This window comes from Anolis sagrei, chromosome 1 (assembly GCF_037176765.1).
Source record: "Anolis sagrei isolate rAnoSag1 chromosome 1, rAnoSag1.mat, whole genome shotgun sequence".
NCBI lineage: Eukaryota > Metazoa > Chordata > Lepidosauria > Squamata > Dactyloidae > Anolis > Anolis sagrei.
The window spans coordinates 93,463,355-93,481,821 of NC_090021.1; the positions used below are offsets into that span (position 1 = coordinate 93,463,355).

At 38.6% G+C, this 18,467-nt stretch overlaps 1 protein-coding gene across 1 annotated transcript in view; it reads right to left on the reverse strand.

The window, feature by feature from the left end:
* The window catches only part of CDC40 (cell division cycle 40), a 51,626-nt gene that overhangs the window by 23,240 nt on the left and 9,919 nt on the right, over window positions 1-18,467 (reverse strand). Inside the window, exons 2-3 of the mRNA XM_060753162.2 lie at window positions 9,172-9,258; window positions 5,699-5,828 (exon numbers count right to left, since the gene is read on the reverse strand). Of these exons, the coding sequence (XP_060609145.2) occupies window positions 5,699-5,828; window positions 9,172-9,258 (217 nt within the window). The remainder of the gene's footprint in view (window positions 1-5,698; window positions 5,829-9,171; window positions 9,259-18,467) is intronic.

Sequence of the window (18,467 nt, forward strand, 5' to 3'; positions counted from 1 at the left end):
TTACAGTACTAACTCATATATAGTCTCTTGTCTATAAAGACTCCTAGATTCTTTTTGCTCACATTATTTTCAAGCCAGGTTTCAGCCATCCAATATTTATGCATTTTATTTTTCCTGCTTTGATCTAGCCCTAATCTATCCTGGTTGAAATTCATGTTGTTAGCTTTCCATTCAATTAGGCTGGTGTGACCACTTTCTGGTTTTGGCTTATCAATCAGTTACAAATTCACCAAATAGCAATACTGTCTAGCACACAGACAGTACTGCTAAGGGTGCTCCATGCAGTCATGCTGGCCACATGACCTAGGAGGTGTCTACGGACAACATCAGCTCTTCGGCTTAGAAATGGAGATGAGCACCATCACCCAGAGTCAGACATGACTTGACTTAATGCCAGGGGCAACCTTTACCTTTACATAGCCCACAGTTCACTTTACTTGATCGTGGAGAACAGGACAAAAGAAATACCATGTATGTGTTGAGATGCTACCTTTAGTCTGATCCATGCACCCCAAAAATCTTTCTTTTAAGCAGACTGTGTTTAGAGACATGAAATCATGCTTCATGAAGATGGCTAAGTTATATATAGTTAGCATGTGCCTGCACATTCAGGAAAATTCAGTATTTGTTCTTTTGAGTAATTCATGAAGATAATTTCCAGGGTGCCTACTATATCAGCGTTTCCAAGTGATTAAGAGCTTGGCTAATCAGTTGCTCTTGATATAATATGCAACACTAGTGTGAATTGTAATTTGCTAACAGGCACGTTAGCACATTTATAAAAGTAATAGCCACTGATACCAGAACTCTGAGGTAGACCAGTGTTTGCATGTCTTTGGAATATATACTGTTTAAGACAACAGAGGCACTGTTTCAGAAATGTTTCAATTTGTTCTATGCATACATTTTCTATTGGAAGTTTTTCATCCTGAAAAAAAGAGGAATGTAAGTATTTTTATTATCCTGAGAAGCAATTAAGTAATCTACATGGAACACGCATTAGTTACTGACACTCTTGACCTAGGAAAGAGAAAAAAAAGTCTATACTCTACTGGGTGCATGAGAATACCTTCATAATTTACTACACACTGCCATCTTAATGAAATAATCAGGCCATTTCATATCAATAATACCTTCATTTTGATGGGTCAAGCTATATGTGACAGTTATAAAACCTACCTAGCACTAGACTGGTGAAATATCTTCTTTCTGAGCTAGAATGGGAAATTTCACTTTGCTTTTAGCAAGCATGAACTGGTTTAACAACATTCCCAGCCTGAAAGTTGCAGCCTGTCCTTCAATCTGATATACTTAACAAAAAAATTAAGTTGCCCGATTTTTTACAATCAGCCTCATTTTACAGTCATGGGGTTCAAAGTAAACAACATTTCTGAGCTAAGGGCAGAGTAGCAAACTAATCAGTAGAATTAATCCCAACAGAGTTGCTAATTTAATAGACCTCCATTATTTAATATAGAGCTAAGAAACCCAGGGCCATTCAAGATGCTACTGGATTATATTTACCATCAGCCCCAGGCACACTGCTTAGTAGCAAGGGATGCTGGAAAAGGCAGTTCCCCAACATCTAGAGGGGAAATAGTTTCCAGGGTGGAAGCTCTTTGTTCAATTAAAGTAGCACCTCACCCACCTGACCTTTCTCCCCTAGACTTTTTCTAATCTGTGAACTTCATCTTTACACTTGTCACAAAATCATCTGAGCTTTCCCAAACTAATAAATAATTACATATTTAAACTGAACATTTTTTAAAACCTAGTTTTAGTTTGAATGTCTTTGTGTGGCATAACTTTTACAGTGAACTCCTGTGCACAATTTCTCTTTGAACGAAGCAGAAATGCTAATGTAGATGTATGTCAGAATCAATACAGCAGCTTATTTGTCCTCCCAGTGTATTGATACCATCTCCGGGACTGTATTTGTTTAGCAGTTGTTTCCCTCAGACCAAATGATCATGAATGGAGCCACTGGGTGAGAGTTAATCTTCAGCGGGAGCCGGGCTTTCTATAGCCCAACTGCATTTGGTTCAGCATCTTTTCCTTATGAAAAGGGCTCTGAACAACTCTCACTTTATGCTCAGAATGTGAAAGAGATTCTTATCTTTCTTCCTGACAAGAGACTTCCAAATGCAGCTGTGAGGGGAGAAACAGTCGCTTTACAACAGACCTCTGTTTATGTGGCTGGTCCCAAACTTCATTCTCAGTGACAAATAAACAGGTCTGCATAAAAATAAAAAATAGCCCTGTTCACAAATCTCAATAAATGAGATGTGCACTTCAATAAAATTAAAGATTAACACTGAATTTAGTCTTTTTATGTGTTCACACAGCTAAGGAACTGACTTAGTGGTACCAACAGACCTCTGCATAGAATTGCCTTCGGGAGGTTGCAAGCAAAGGACAAGCCCTCTAAAGTTAACCTGATTAAAAACAACGCAAGAAGGTTTATTGCTCCTTGTTCTGATTTGATATAAAATACAGTAAATGTAGATGTGATCCACACAGGCATGTGGCTGCTAAGAATAATAATTATTTTCAATGATACATAATACAGAGAAAAAAGGCATCACTGCTATGTAGAAGTATCTGCACTGGCTTTAGCCAGCCTGAAGCCTGACAATGACAGCTAAATGGTTCCTTTCCAAAGGGAACCACAGAGAAGGTCTATTTAAGCAAAGGTCAAATGCAGTGTGGAACAATATACTGCCAGCATGAAATTGGCTCCAGTCGTTCAGCGGGCAGAGTCTTGCTTACAGGTAGTAGAGAAATGTTTTATAATTGGCCGGACTACAGAATGAGAACAATGCTCTCTCCCTCTGATTCCTGAGCATCAGCTTTCTCCCGCAGTCGCTCTGACATCAAGGCACCTCTATACTGCTTGCCAGCAGAGAGACTGCCAACTGAATGACTCCTTTAACTGAAAGGGCTTTTGCAGTTTTGGTATTGCAATTGTAACAATAGGGCACAGAAACTTTTCAGCTATCAGAATGAGGTCTACCTGAGTGAACAAAAACATCACGGTATCTCATCACACTTTTTCTGGGTTGAAACAGGGTGTAAGTGAGAAAAGTGTGTAGAAAATGAAGGATTTGGGGAGGGGGGGATATTCATTGTTCTGCCTATAGCTTTCATACTTCCCTTCCACATTAGCCCTCTGCAATTGCCTCAGAAGGTTTCTAAGCCCTTTATTGGCAATTTGGAAGCAAATGAGGGTTTCCAGGGTAGGATTGGGATGGTGGGGGGTTGTAGCAAGGATATCCACATTACATTAGTGAAAATGGGATACTGTCCACTGTTATCTTTAATTTCTCCAACTCTGCTCCTTGATGTTTTGTCAGGATTATAATGAGCTATTACCACATTAATAGTGTCCACAAAGACGGACCTGGAAGACAGCCTACAATTGGATTAATGGAATTTATTAGTTCCTGTTGTCTTTTGCTGCCAATGTTTTAATTTATTTCATTATTCTCATGAAAATGAACAATGCTGCCTTTGTCTTTTTCCTAGCAACATTTTAAGTATGAAGCACATTCCTGTGCAGAGAAGCTTGCATTCTTGGAGGCAGAGAACAACGTGTCCTCTTTGCAACCTAGAACTTGGAAAGTTTCTATACTGTGCACATGCTGGGAGGAATTCTTGGCACATCCCACTTATCACCACAAATTAGAGGGAAAGAACTCTAATTACCCATCACAGATTTGTTTAATTTCCAAGGCAATATGCAAGACTTTTTTTTTTAAAAAAAGAAAAGTTGCTAATTCAATAAATTTCTCCCTTTTAAGAACTGATTTAGAACAGTTTAATGCAGAACTTTTCAAATTCTGTGTCACAACACATTAGTGTGCCGACTGCAGTGTGTCGGTGAGTCACGCAAACATAACGAGAAACGACAAAACTCTTGGAAATGTAATTATCTTGCGAATCATATGTTTTAAATATATAAATGAAAGGTTTTCATCAGATATGTTGGATCCTTATACATTCTGTTGTTACAATGCACGTACGTGTCTGTATTTCTTAGAAGTGGTTGGTTTAATTTCTGAAACTGAATTACTGTGTCGTGAAATGATGCATATCTAAAAAGTGTGTCACCAACATGAAATGTTTGGAAAGCATTGGTCTAATGAAAGACAGGAAAATCCAAATGTTTCTAGTTCTTTTAAACTGTACTTTTTCAAAAAAGTCCTGGACATTAGAATGCAAGGAGCTGCCATTTTTTCACCCAATGGGCCAAGGACAGTTACCACATTCATGCGTATTGGTTACACCTGTGTCTTTCCTTCCAGGAAACTCTCCAGGAATCAGCAGTTGACGGCTTAGGTCTTTCTGGAGGGCTAATACCCTGATAAAGGGCTTTGATAATCAGAAAACGGGAAGTGGGGGATACATAGATATGTATCAATGTTTAAGAGTCAACCATTAATCAGCAAACCCATTGATATAATGAAACACATGTGAAAATTAACCTACCACATTTCCACGGTTCATGCCCTGTCCAACATGCCGGGTAGGGACATTGCGGCCGCGAGCATCCTCCCATCCACCATTGTGCCTGAGAGATTCCTTCTTCCCAGGAGCCACCTGCGCCAGGCAAGCTTTGCGCACTATAGCTGGCCAGCCAATCACTGGTGGGGCTACCCTGCTCTCTGATTGGCCAGGCCGGCCACCATGCTTGTCCAATGGCAGCCTACTTAAGGTTGGGCTAAGTCGCTCCCCAGCCAGTGTTTTTTTTGGCGATTTCATTCCATCCCCCTTTCAGATCTGTTAACTTTGTTTTGTGGTTAGTTTTGGTTCACTGTCACAACTTGCAGGTGTAACTTCCGCCTTATTTGGAGGGGGGGGGGGGCTTCCGGTAGCTTAGCAGGGTTGCAATGGTAACGGTGTCACAGTATTGTGACAGTCAGAAAACAGATGCACCCCCTGGTGTGGTTAAGTGGTATCAGTCAGCAGAGGGCTGTCCAATTCATCATCCAGGAGCCATGCATGGCGGCCAACCTTGTTTCTCATTTGTAACCAATAAACAAGTTGTGGCTTGTTGTTCTCCCAACACTGAGTGTTTGCCATTCTGTGGTGGGCAGAGGGTGGTCGCCAATGCCCACGCAAAACGGATTTGCAAACTAAGACTAACAATGCACAAGTTTAGATCAACTTTGGTTTACAAACTGAGACCAACCCCTGAATTTAGGTTTAAGTACTGTTATGTCTATGATTTACTTCTCATCCCTAATATAGTGAAACAGCATTCTCAGTTCAGCACAGGTAAGAATGTGCTACAGAATGTACTATCAAAGGAATAAAAAGAAACATGCTACAAATATACAAACCATACTCACCTAGATGTTGAAAGCTGATCAGCATATTTGACTTTTTAGATTTGCCCCACTGTTCAAATGATATGTGGAAATAGTATTTTCTTGGTGATTTAAATCAATCTCATACCTTCAAGCAATAAAAATGAAGGTTCCAACTTACAATTGATTGTGTACTGATCCATGCATAAAGACCAATGGCCTTGAACACAGAACTGCATGCAGAAATTATACTCCTTTCCTACTCTTCCAAATAAGGAGTAAAGGTTTTATAAAATGTTGATGAATCTGGAACTAGATCTGACTGTACCAACAACAAGCAAATCCCACATATTATTGAAGTGTTTGTTGGGAATAAATGTATATCTTACCATAAGTTGCAAATGTCCTTCTCTGTTGTTCAAACATGAAATCATTGATGTGTGCTGGTTCTGTGTATCCAGAAAGCATATTCCTAGGGGCAGCCATCTGCTGAGTCCTGAATGGATTCACTGGCCCAAACTGCATTAAAAATAATATAATAACTGTAAGGCTAGTGAATGGTCTGTCATCAAGAACCAATTTACATATAATATTTCACTTACATAGACACAAGTTAATTATGACATTTCCATGCCCTTTCTTCATATTGAAGACTGCCTCAATGTCTTCAATAGCAAAGAAGCACCTGAGTGTGGAATGTGACATGGTAATCTGAGACTCTAAACTGGATGTGGGAATCATTCAACCTTCTCAGCCCCGTCAACAATGGGAAATGCTGAGGGTTGCAATCCCGTAACATCTAGAGGCCTGCATAATACTGCAAATCTCAAAAGCCCAGGCAGCACAGAGAACAGTGAGGGATGCTAGGGGTTGTAGTCCAATAACATCAAGGGGGCTGCATGATTTCTACTCCTTCTTCAACTGCAGACTCAAATTCTATCATCAGCTGGAAGGTCACAGTTTTCCAGCTGCAACTAACGCTTTACCTTCTTGTGTATTAAGACTACATGCAAGTGCATTTTAGCAGAAGCATGAAAAGGGGAAACTTTGCATGAGTTCTGAATGTGTGCATACACACTGGAACAGACATGACACACCTGTAGCAAGGGGGGGGACCAACTTGGGGTAGATAAAACTTTTCATACTATGAAACTCTGTTAAAAGATTGGTTATGGTCCTTAGAAGTGCCCATGTCACATTATGTCTGCACTACAATCAAACTTAACCTTTCAGAATCTTTGTATCTGGGATTGAATGTGTGGTGTTTAAAATCTGTTTAAATGTAACCAAGGCAAGCCAGCCTGTATCAGTGCAGAAATAACATTATACTAGGATTAAGAGTGAAAACCAATAGAGTAATAAATCCGCACAAACATTTATACATATGGAGTGCTCCCTACCTCTTAAAACATATAATGGGAGTGCTCCAGACTTGCCACTACATTCATGAAATGAAAATTGAGCAGATGCTTCCAAATGTAGGATGTGGTGGAGGTGGCAATTTTGGCCAATCCTTATTATTTCCTATATCCCCTGTAACCCTGGCCACCATCTCTAATGCTGTCCTGTGGGATCCTTCAAGCAGCCAGAAAAGATTTTGGGAGCAAGTGGGAAGTTACAGAAGAGAGAGGAAAACAAGCAGAAATCACCTGCCTGCAGACGTATTTAATTTGCACTAGATTCACCCCTATAATTGCTCCAAACCTCCATTATTTAAGTACGAACATGATTCTGCAGCATAGTTTTAGATTGTGAAATGTCTCTATGTCAGCGCTTGTCTAATATCCTTGATTAAAGCTGCATACCTCAGAAAAAATACAAAGGTTCTTAAGAATTCAAGTGGAAAGGGGACATAGCAACAGATTGCCAAGGAACTGACCAGATGAAAGGATATATGCTCCTCATGAATTAACTACTGTCATTGATATGACACAGTCAGAGATAGTAACCTTACTCAATGAAAGACTGGAGTTTTCAGCACTTTATATGGGTCCACAGAAAAGCAGCATTGCCTTGCAACTGCTATACCTCAGTCCTGTACATTTGGTGGCAGTAAGCCACACTGAAGCTAATAGCAAGGTAATCCAATGAAGCTGGTTTCTGAGTAGACATGCATAGGACTGCATGGATAATAACTCAAAATGTTGTTTGCTCCTCCTAGGCCTTAAAAGCTATCAACTAGGTGTGTTAACTTTCATTTTAACAGAAGTTGAAATATCAACAGTAGTATTAATATAGGTATCGGAATATTTGCATGTGATTTATAATTAATATAATTTTGCTTTGGATGAGGTTTACCAAAATTGCAGATGACTATTATTGATGGGTTATAGAATGGGTCCTTGGGATCCTTTAGATGTGGTTCCAGGATGCCCTCATCCCCCTGATACCAACATCCATGGATGTTCAAGTTCATTATATACAATGCCTTAGCAAAATGGTGCTCATTATATAAAATACCAAAATCAATATTTGCATTTGGGAGGGTGGGGAGGGAGAATGTTTTCAAGCCATGGATGATGGTGTCTGTGCATTCAGAATCTGCAGATACCGAAGGCCGACGGCACCTGCAAAAACCGCCTCAAGGCGACAAAAATAACTTCTAATTTTGGACAGCCACAATTTAACAGTTTTGACAATTGTCTGAATTGAAACAAATACATTCCCATATTTGTTGTGTTCCCAAGACGTTTTCCTCAAAGGAACGCTCTGCTTCAAGATTAAATTATTTTGAGAGTTCATTTATTTGACAGCTTTTATATCACAGAATTATTATTCAACTTCTCCTCATCTAAGTGAAGTTTACTGAGCAGCTCTCTATAAAATCTGTATTATTAGGATTTGTGAATTCAAAAGAGATGATGGCTACAATGCATTCTATATTCTCAACTGCTGCTCTCATGTGCTAATATGAAAAATAAGGATAGTGTATCTTATTATGCTATTGTGCAAAAATAAGTTGCAACATGCAGAAAAGTAATAAATAAATGTAACATTCAGTCCAATCAGTCTAAGGTTTTGTGCAAAGATATGAAAGGGGTCATGATTTCTATTATCACCCAACATACTACACATTTTGCAATATAGACACCTCATATTGCTCAAACTGGTGCATGCATCGACAAAAATAAACTGAATTTCATATGTCCATGCATTACATAAATAATCCTAAATTTCACCTTGACTTATTGCAAGATTTGACACTGCACTGTCAGAAGAAATAAAAAAGGCAGTCTGTGGTATACCCACCAACTGTGCTACTGCATACATAAAAAGAAAGAAGGAAATATAACCACTGGCAATGAGATTGTAAGCTATGAATAAAACATGCTTTTTTGACACATCTTTCTATTTCTCAGGCAAAAAATAAAACACCCAGAGCATTTTGATCAGAGTAGGAGATTTACTTTGAGTATGTCCATTTAAAGATTTAGGCCAGATGATTATACTTAAGAGTGGCCTCATAATTTTCAGTTCTAAAACTCCTCATTAGACACATGATGAAAGGAAGAGGAAATAAATGTTCACCAAGATACCCTACTTATTACTTCAAATTTGAGTTGAGTATTATGAAAGATAACTATCCTGGCCTGCTTTTATTAATTCACTCATTATGAGAAGGGATTTCCTGTTCCATAAATCAAACTCTTCATTTAATAAAAACTGCCATAACTATTTCATAACATATTTTGCAGTATCAAGAAACACACTACATAAACGTAAAATGAAATCCTATTTTTTTCTAGTAAATATTTATGAAGAACTTAGTAATAGTCGTTCTAAAAAAAAGTTGTCATTTTTAATACATGGTTTAATAACAATACAGAGAAATATTGAAATTCAAAGAAACTAGTTTGCTTACCTCTGGAGCAAACATGGTATCATAAGATGGGTTATACTGTACTTCCTTGGTAGCTGGATCAAGGTGAAGTCCTGTTTCCACATCTTCCTGGAAAATTCACCAAAAAAATGGAAATATTTCTCACGGAAGTTATAGTTTATGGATTTGATTAATTAGGGCAACCAAAAATGCATAGTTTGAAATTCCATGTTTTACACGAATATCTTAAGACATTAGCTGCCACTTGGTTTGTTTATGTGTTAAGTATCCTCTGATCAAGATTAAGAAACCCATCCCAAGAAAAAGTTACAAACCTGGAATAAGATAACATTAAAATAAAGTTTAACCTGGTGTGAGAAAAATAAATTTTCAGGAGTACTTATTCACATTACTTTACACACCTCATGCATGTTTTGCAATGTAGCTTCCCTATGATGCCATTTAGCAAGACCACATATGATTATGCTCTCCTTTTGACAAACCTAAGTAGCATCAACATGCTTTGGTTAGTGTAGAAATGAAAGCAATGTCAACTCCAAAGATAGAACTTCAGCTAGTTGTTTTGTGTTTGGTGTAATTATTGCCACTACTTTACCACTCCCGGATAAGGGGGTCTTTTTCAGATGTGTGCCTCTCAACGAAAATAGTCCATCATTAGAACTTTTAATTTCTTTTTATGATGTTTTTAGCTGTCTTCAGCTCTATTTTCAGTAGCCACAGTGGCACTATTGGTTAAACAGGCATCCTCAAACTGCGGCCCTCCAGCTGTTTGGGCCTCCAACTCCCAGAAGCCCTAACGGGTTTGTTCAATTGTCAGGAATTCTGGGAGTTAAAGGCCCAAACAGCTGGAGGACTGCAGTTTGAGGATGCCTGGGTTAAACCCTTGTACTGGCTGAACTGCTGACCTGAAGGTCGGTGTAATGCCAGGGAAGCCACCAGTTTGTAAAGAAGCATGTACGTATGTGCAGTCCTCTGCCAACACTTTTAATACCTGAGACGCTCTGTGTGTTGTAAAACAAAAGCCTCTTGGCTTTGAATCACAGGCTTGAGGCTCTTGTATGCAACAATTTAATAATGTTTATTTATAACTTTAAGTTCCAACACTTGGGAATACATTCGTATCTTGTCACGTTCTTAAGGCTTACTTTCAATATCATTAACTTGGTTACTTTTCCTTTTAAACTCTTGACAGGATAATATTGTAACTTGAGCTACACTCAATAACTTCTATCAAACAGAGATTCCCCACTGTCTCTCTCTCAGACAGGGTTAACTTCTTCTCTTCACACACAGATTCCTAATTGCTCTCAAACAGCTATCCCTAACTAACTTCACAAGCAACCATTATTAACTAACTTCACAAGCAGCAATTCTTCACTAACTGTCCTTTCTTTAAACTCTCCACACTAACTTTAACTGCCTCTTTTTTAAACTTAACTCCTCCCCTTTAGAACATTCAGCTCTTCTCAACTCCTGGGCCTATACTAATCTGCATATGACCAATCGGTCTTCATATGCAAATAAATCCTGTCCCTGCTTTTGCTATCATCTCTGTCTCTATTCTTCCCTATCTGCCCCAAGCAAACGTAAAGCTATGCACTAAAATTTCACCTAGAGTAACAAATTCGCTACAGTCGGCAGTCCGAATCCGCAAAATGGGTTGAGCTCCTGTCTGTCGGCTCCAGCTTCCCATGCAGGGACATGAGAGAAACCTCCCATGGGATGGTAAAACATCTGGGCATCCCCTGGGCAACATTCTGCAGATGGCCAATTCTCTCACACCAGAAGCAACTTGCAGTTTCTCACGTCACTTCTGACACAACAAAAAGCTCTATTTTCAGTGGAAAGGCGTGATAAAGATGTAACAAATAAAATGTGTGCCACAGAAAGCTGCAATATATTGTGTATATTTATACTGTGCATCCATAATATTTTCGTTTCTGCTGCTAGTTACAAGGAAAAGAAATGAACAACAAAACTATGTAACTGCCTCCTGGAAAGCCACAGGGTCATTGTCTGGTTTTCAAAGATTTCATCAGTGTTTCCTACATCTTCAGCTTCATAACCACAGGTTAGAAATGATGACGAAAATAATGAAAGCTTCAGAACTCTCTAGCTGCTGAATTCAGCAGACAATATCAAATCCCCCCTCCCCCGATATTTCCCACACGCTACTGAGACAGTCCTCTGTTCACACTTACTATTTTCAAAATACTTTCTTTAACAGCAAGGACAAGGACAGAACATGCAATACATGTTAGAAAAGTTGATCAAGGAGCATAGCGACTCCAAATGCTTAAGTTAAGTTCTTTGTATTTTTTTTTGTATTTTGTATTTTTTTTTGTATTGATTCATGGCAATACATATAGACGCATAGAAAAAAACTGTATCAGGGACAATATTTCCTGGTCTTTAAATGTAAATGAGTTTCAAAGGACTTTTAATGCCTAGTTCCCATTTGTAGAATATCTGTGTTTATAATACTGATACAGTATACTGTGAATACAGGACCTCAATCACTTTCACCAACATCACCTACTTATTAATTTATATATTACCATCACTATACATGGTACACAAAACAATTCCCTGCCCTCAGTCTTAAAATCTAATGAAGACATAACACAAAAGTTAAAGGGAGTGGCATTGTGGGAGGGGATTAAGGCCAGTAGATATTGCATCCTCTACTCCCTCAGAGGCCAGGGCAATGGAAGCTAGGATGGATGGTCTTTCATCTGCTTCTGGGCCTGTTGGAGCTGCGCATACCTCTTCTTCTCTCCTTCCAAGGCAAGAGCACTGATGGTTGGGTTGGAGAGATGTGCTTTCATCTGCTTATAGGCCTGGAGATTATGGAGTTGTGTCCATTATTTGAACTAGGACTTGCACTCGGCATCAAGAATGCTTCCTACTTTGTTCTAGATGGGCCTAGTTATGGTGGAACTGTTCCTGCCTTTCCTCTCCCTCCAAGACCATACTTAACCAAATTATTTTAAAAAATACAAGATAGAAATCTATCACATGCAGTAAACTGGTCTCTAGAAACAAACATACTGGCATATTGTTCAAACTATAAAATCACAGGAGATCCAATTTATTGCCCTAAAGTACAGTCAGTAACCTCTGTCCTTCTAAATATTTTGAAATGACAAGTTGCCCATTCCTAACTTAAGAATGTCACAAGTGTATTCTTCATCATCAAGAAACGACAGAAAACTCCAAAATATCTGAAAGCCAGCTTTCTCAATTGTTCCTTGTCAAATAAGATGTTTTACTTCTGGGTATACTAAGGAAACGTAAGTCTAAAAAGCTGCATCCTATTTTTGACCCCAGCCAATTTCCTGCTTTTGCACAATGTAGATAATATATGGTTAGCACCATGTGCCCAAGAGCACTTTGGAGTCAAGATCCTTGCATTGCAGCTCCTGAACAATGCATGACACACCACTTTTGAAGTTCAGGAGTGTTTCAAAAGCTGATTATTTTCCCCCTCTCTAGGTCATTGGACCTGCTTTTCAGTCTGTAATTTTCCTTTAAACCTATTTTTGTCTGGCAGTGTTCCTCTTGACCTATGATATGTAGAAATGAATTTGCAATTCAGATATTGGAGTGAACATACATTACAAATTCAGAAAATGTTAGAAGAATCCGGGTGGGGGGGGGAGGGGGGAGGAGGAAGACTGGCCTGATGTTTCCATTTGGGTGGGAAAAAAACAAGGTTAGTTTTTGTGGGGGGTTTTAAAACATCTGAATTAAGTAGTTGATGATAAGAGACACTCAGTATAGAGGTCTACATCTTCTGTTGATGGAACTTTTGGAATTTTCTTCATCTTGCTTCCCCTCTGCAATTTTCCATGCCACCAAAAAGCTCCAATAAGCAAACTGCCTTCAGTGAGACCTATGTTAACCATGATTTAGGAACTGCCAAGTAGCACAATTACAATTAGGGAATATAAGCCATGCCTGAGCATTACAGTGTCTATACAGATAGGTATTGTGCAATAAATGTAGGTCAGAACATTTGTAGAGCCGAGTTAACCAAAGGAGACAATCATTATTTTTTTCAATTCTGAGAATCGCACATTGGTCTATTTACTGAGGGCGAAACACTTCTTGGTCAAAAATCTGATGACGTATTTACAAGCTTCAAGTCTCCCAAAGGGTTTTTTCACAGGTGAGTGGAACAAGGGTTGTTTATAAGAACAATAAAAATAACCTATTAAATAAGGTAAGGAAATCTACTCTCATTTAGCAATGTATTAGTGCTTTAAAAAATTGAGTTCAAATGTGTGCCTTCCCTCCGTCTTTTAATAAAAGGATTACAAGGGATAGAAGACATTAGCAATTCAGTGAGCTATTTTGCATAATACACCATCTAACCTAAATGATACCTGTGTATCACCGGAGCTGCCTATTAAAAATAATGTACACAAAACATTCCATGGATTGTGCTTAATGCTGCTGTAGACTCACTGTCTGACCTCATTCTGTTCACAGCAGACCTTTCCCATTCATTTGTCTAGAATGGTAACAACTACTAGCATACACATGACATCCCATGCTCTTTAACTGGATGCAGTTATACTAACTCTTTAAACCATTTGCTAGGCAACACAAGACCAAAGAATGGCAAAATTATCTTCCATGTAATATTTATTGTTCTATACTGGTAACTTTTCTGTCCCCCACCCAAACTGTTAAATGCTTGTAAGAGATTTCACGTTACTTTATTACAATATATGAAATCTATTTTGAAATATCAGAAATTCTATTATGGGAACTATGTTGATTATTGCACAAGACTGAATATAGATTTTATTGTTCAGGAAACAAGACAAGTATGCAACAATCTCAATTGTTACTAACTGATGTATTTAAAAATATTAAATATGTCCATATTTAATTAGGTGAACATATATGAAAGTCTTCCTTTGCCAACATTTCACAAATCCATGTTAATCTCCTTCCTTTTTCCTGTTAGAAGTGTTTCATTCACCCAATAGCAACTGGTAATGAACAGCCTGAACAATTCTCATAATTATATCTCACTCATTCTTCTGTGCTGTTCATTTAACCTGTGAATTATTTCAAAGATATGGGTGCACTAATCTCTCTGCAATTTAGGGGTCTTTGAACTGAATTACAGGTTGAATTAATCCAGCTTTCTTTTACAAGGCCCTCTATATTCGCCATTTTCACCAGGGCAACCAAGGCTTCTTCAACAAGCACATTTAGTTTCCTTTTGTCTCAAAACATATTCAGAACTCTTCTGTTTCAGCTGCTTCAATACAGAATTGGACATATCATTATGTATAATATTAATATAATACATTCTAATTTTTTCAAACAAGTGATAAGACACTTTGCAGTAAACTAAAACACAGCTAATGCTTGTTTTATACATTTTTTTCTTGAAAGATCATGGCTTGATCGGCATCACTTCCTAGGATTTGTCATGTTGGACCGACATCCCAGTGCCATGTTATTTACGTCTTTCCATTTCTATAATATATTGCTAAATAAGGTGTAAAACAAAATCTGACAACAACATAATTCAGCAATTATTGGAACTCAAACAATATATTGTAACTTTTAAATTAAACACTAGTAGGATAAAAATGAACCTGGAAAGCACTGTCTGTGAGGCTTGTCTTCATTAAGTCACATACAATTCTCAAAGATAAATGTAACACCTAATCTTGAAGCCATTTATTTATTTTGAGTCAAAAGCACTGCATAAATAAGCAGGTATAAAACTGATAAAATAGAGGGAACACAAGCGGCTAAATAATTTTAGACCAAAAATGGGCAACAGCAACCGCACTGCCTGTAGCTTTAAACAGTTCTTCCTTTGGGCATGAGGCAGGGCATTGTGGGAAAGCATACAGATACTGAGTTGTTTGTTCTGCTCCACAGTCACACAAGGTTGAGGATTCTTCTAGGTAGTGCCATTGATCTCCCAATATCACTTCTGAGTCTGTTCAGGAATTTCCAAGTTGGTCATTCTTGGTTTGTCCCTGGAGGTAGACCCTCGTGGGGGGACATCTATTTGGAATTTCTTGGTTTAGCTGCCCAGAGGGACTAATCTTGCTGTTGCGGGGGGGGGGGGGGGGGCATTAAGAGGAGTTGTGGTTCTCATGAAACATTCCCCAAAGGTCCACAAAAACTGTTGACATAGTGCAACCTTTCTCATAGCCTATCTCAATATGCTCAGTCTGATTAAGAATTTGAACTGTACAGTTTTTCTCTGGTCTGTACAGTTTTCTCTGGAGCATAGTGTCTAGATCTAGGGAAGTAATGCTACCCCTCTATTCTGCTCTGGTCAGACCACACCTGGAATATTGTGTCCAATTCTGGGCACCACAATTCAAGAGAGATATTGACAAGCTGGAATGTGTCCAGAGGAGGGCGACTAAAATGATCAAGGGTCTGGAGAACAAGCCCTATGAGGAGTGGCTTAAGGAGCTGGGCATGTTTAGCCTGAAGAAGAGAAGGCTGAGAGGGGATATGATAGCCATGTATAAATATGTGAGAGGAAGCCACAGGGAGGAGGGAGCAAGCTTGTTTTCTGCTTCCCTGGAGACTAGGACACGGAACAATGGCTTCAAACTACAAGAGAGGAGATTCCATCTGAACATGAGGAAGAACTTCCTGACTGTGAAAGCCGTTCAGCAGTGGAACTCTCTGCCCTGGAGTGTGGTGGAGGCTCCTTCTTTGGAAGCTTTTAAACAGAGGCTGGATGGCCATCTGTCGGGGGTGATTTGAATGCAATATTCCTGCTTCTTGGCAGGGGGTTGGACTGGATGGCCCATGAGGTCTCTTCCAACTCTTTGATTCTATGATTCTATGATTCTGAAACCTGTTTGTTGTGCAATAAGCTGGAGTTCAATTACAGGTCTTAATCGATTTAATAGCATCTTCTCATATACTTTATATAGATGATATAAGAGAGAGATTGGTCAATAGTTCCTGGCGTTGGAGGCATCTTTAAAGCCATTGTGCAGGCTTTAATTAAGAGAAAATAAAAGTAAACCTTATGATTCAAGGAAGGGCTCGACTAAAACCTGACACTAAATCAGTATTTGCAAGGCTTGCTAAACAGACTGATTTGATTTTGATACCTATTTTATCTACCCATATACTTGGGGTCACGTAAACATTTCTGGGATGGAAAACAGCTGTGAGCAGAATAAGTTTAAGAAGCCCTGAACTAGGCTACCCACTCTAATAGTGCTCATCAAGTATTTTGGTCAATAATTCCCATTAGCTTCAGCTAGCATCAGCAGAGATGGCGGGAATGGTCACGCAGAAATTTGGTATGTACCAGGCTTGGGAAGGCTGGTCTCAGTTCTGTTCATTTTCTAATATATACATGTCTTCATTATTTTAAGTATTTGTGAAGAGTCCAAATCAGTATCACAATTCCACCCTTACTGTGGTATATTCACAGTGATGGAGCACTATTCCCAGATTCCAGTGGCAATACCATATATACTCATGCAAAGGTTGACCTCACACATAAGTTGAAGCATATTTTGGGTCAAAATTGTGGATTTTGATAGGACCCATGGGTAACCCAAGGATTCTTCCACAGAGAGGTGAAAGCAGCAATGCCACTTCAGGGAACTAGCCATCCTTGGCCATCATCACCATTTCCCCACCAGGGTATTAAAAAAGACCAGACGTGGCACCCAGTGGATTGAGTCAAGGGGTTTAGTGTTTCTTTTAGGTTCTCTTGGCATGAATTGAGCTCTTGCCTTGTCTTTCAGTACTCTGCTCAGAGAATGGTTTCTTTTTTGGTAAGAGTTAAGATACAGTACTCACACTGGGCCATGGACAGGTTGATCCAGCTTTTGGGATTTGATTTTTTGACTAATTTTTTAGATTTATATCAATAGCCAGGAAATATAAGACATGGGAACTGTATCATTTCTAGATAAACTTATTAAAATATCCTTATGTGCAATTGAAACGAATAGGAAGGAATAGGAAGGAAATAATACCTTCTTCCACACAAGCCTATATATTTTTCCTATGAAGCATGTAGCTCAAATAGAGGTATATTTTTGTATTCCATTGGGCTGCATTCTCCCCAAGAACTAGGGCTTCCAAAGTACTAACATATTGGAAGACTGTGTTACCAATATGAGAGATAGCATGGAAAAATGAGGGAGAAATGTGGTTTAGAAAACTACTGAAGCAGTGAGGAAGGAAATCCCAACTCTCTGGCTGCAATATTAGAAGAGAGAACTGCAGTGCAAATTCTCATTCTGTGCAGAGGCTGGTAAAATGCTGTTTCTGATTGAATACAATTCTCATCACTGCTCTGCCAGCAGCGGAAGCAATCATTAGTATGTATATACTAGCAGATACATGTTAGACTGAAAACCCCAGATGTGTTTAGATGATATTTATGAGCACTCAATTTGACAAAAGGAGGCTTGTATTATAAATAGGAACATAAAAAATCAAGCACATAAAATTGAGTTTGCAAATCCTTGGAAGCATTTGTCAACAAACTCAATAGAGTGTTAAAACATAGGCTTTGAACCTAAATTGTACCAAGCATGATAGTTGTTTCCCTACTACCACAGCCTTCTGATTCACCTAAAAAGCTTGTCCAAATTGTTTCCCTGCCTTTTGGCTCAAATTGTACAGAAATATAGGGGGCTTCAGAGAAAAAGTGAAATCTCTGTTGGATTCTACTCCCTCACATCAAAAGCTCTATTTAATACATCAAATACTCTATTTAACAAATTTAAAATATCAGTAGTTTTAATGTAATGCTTTTTCATAATGAGATACTGTGTTTTTTCTATTTTATTTTTGTAAGCTACCTTGGAAAGATGGCTAAGAAATGTAACATAGATTTCTAATTAAACCATTAATGAATGGGGGGCTGTCACTGAGCAACAAAAGTTTACACATTAATTTGTATACATTCGTCCTAAACACTTTTAATCATTGTGTGTGTGTGTGTGTGTGTGTGTGTGTGTGTATGTATGTGTGACTGGACTGAAATCTGAAGTTCAATAATGTTTTTATTTCAACGGTTTCTTGCATAGCATTCTGTGGCTTGCTCCGGGCTCACGTCATGTCATATATAAATATAAACCACCTGTCTCCTCCACTAGTCAGGAAAGCAAGGCTGACATGATATAATAAATGAGATTTTGGGGGATGCTGCACTGGTATACTGTAAATTAAGAATTTATCTGCAGCAGGATCCAGTTCCAAGGTTAATAAAGATAAATGTCTGAATAAACCCTAGATGCTGAGGGAATTCCTTTACCTACTTAGTTTGTGACAATTATGTTATC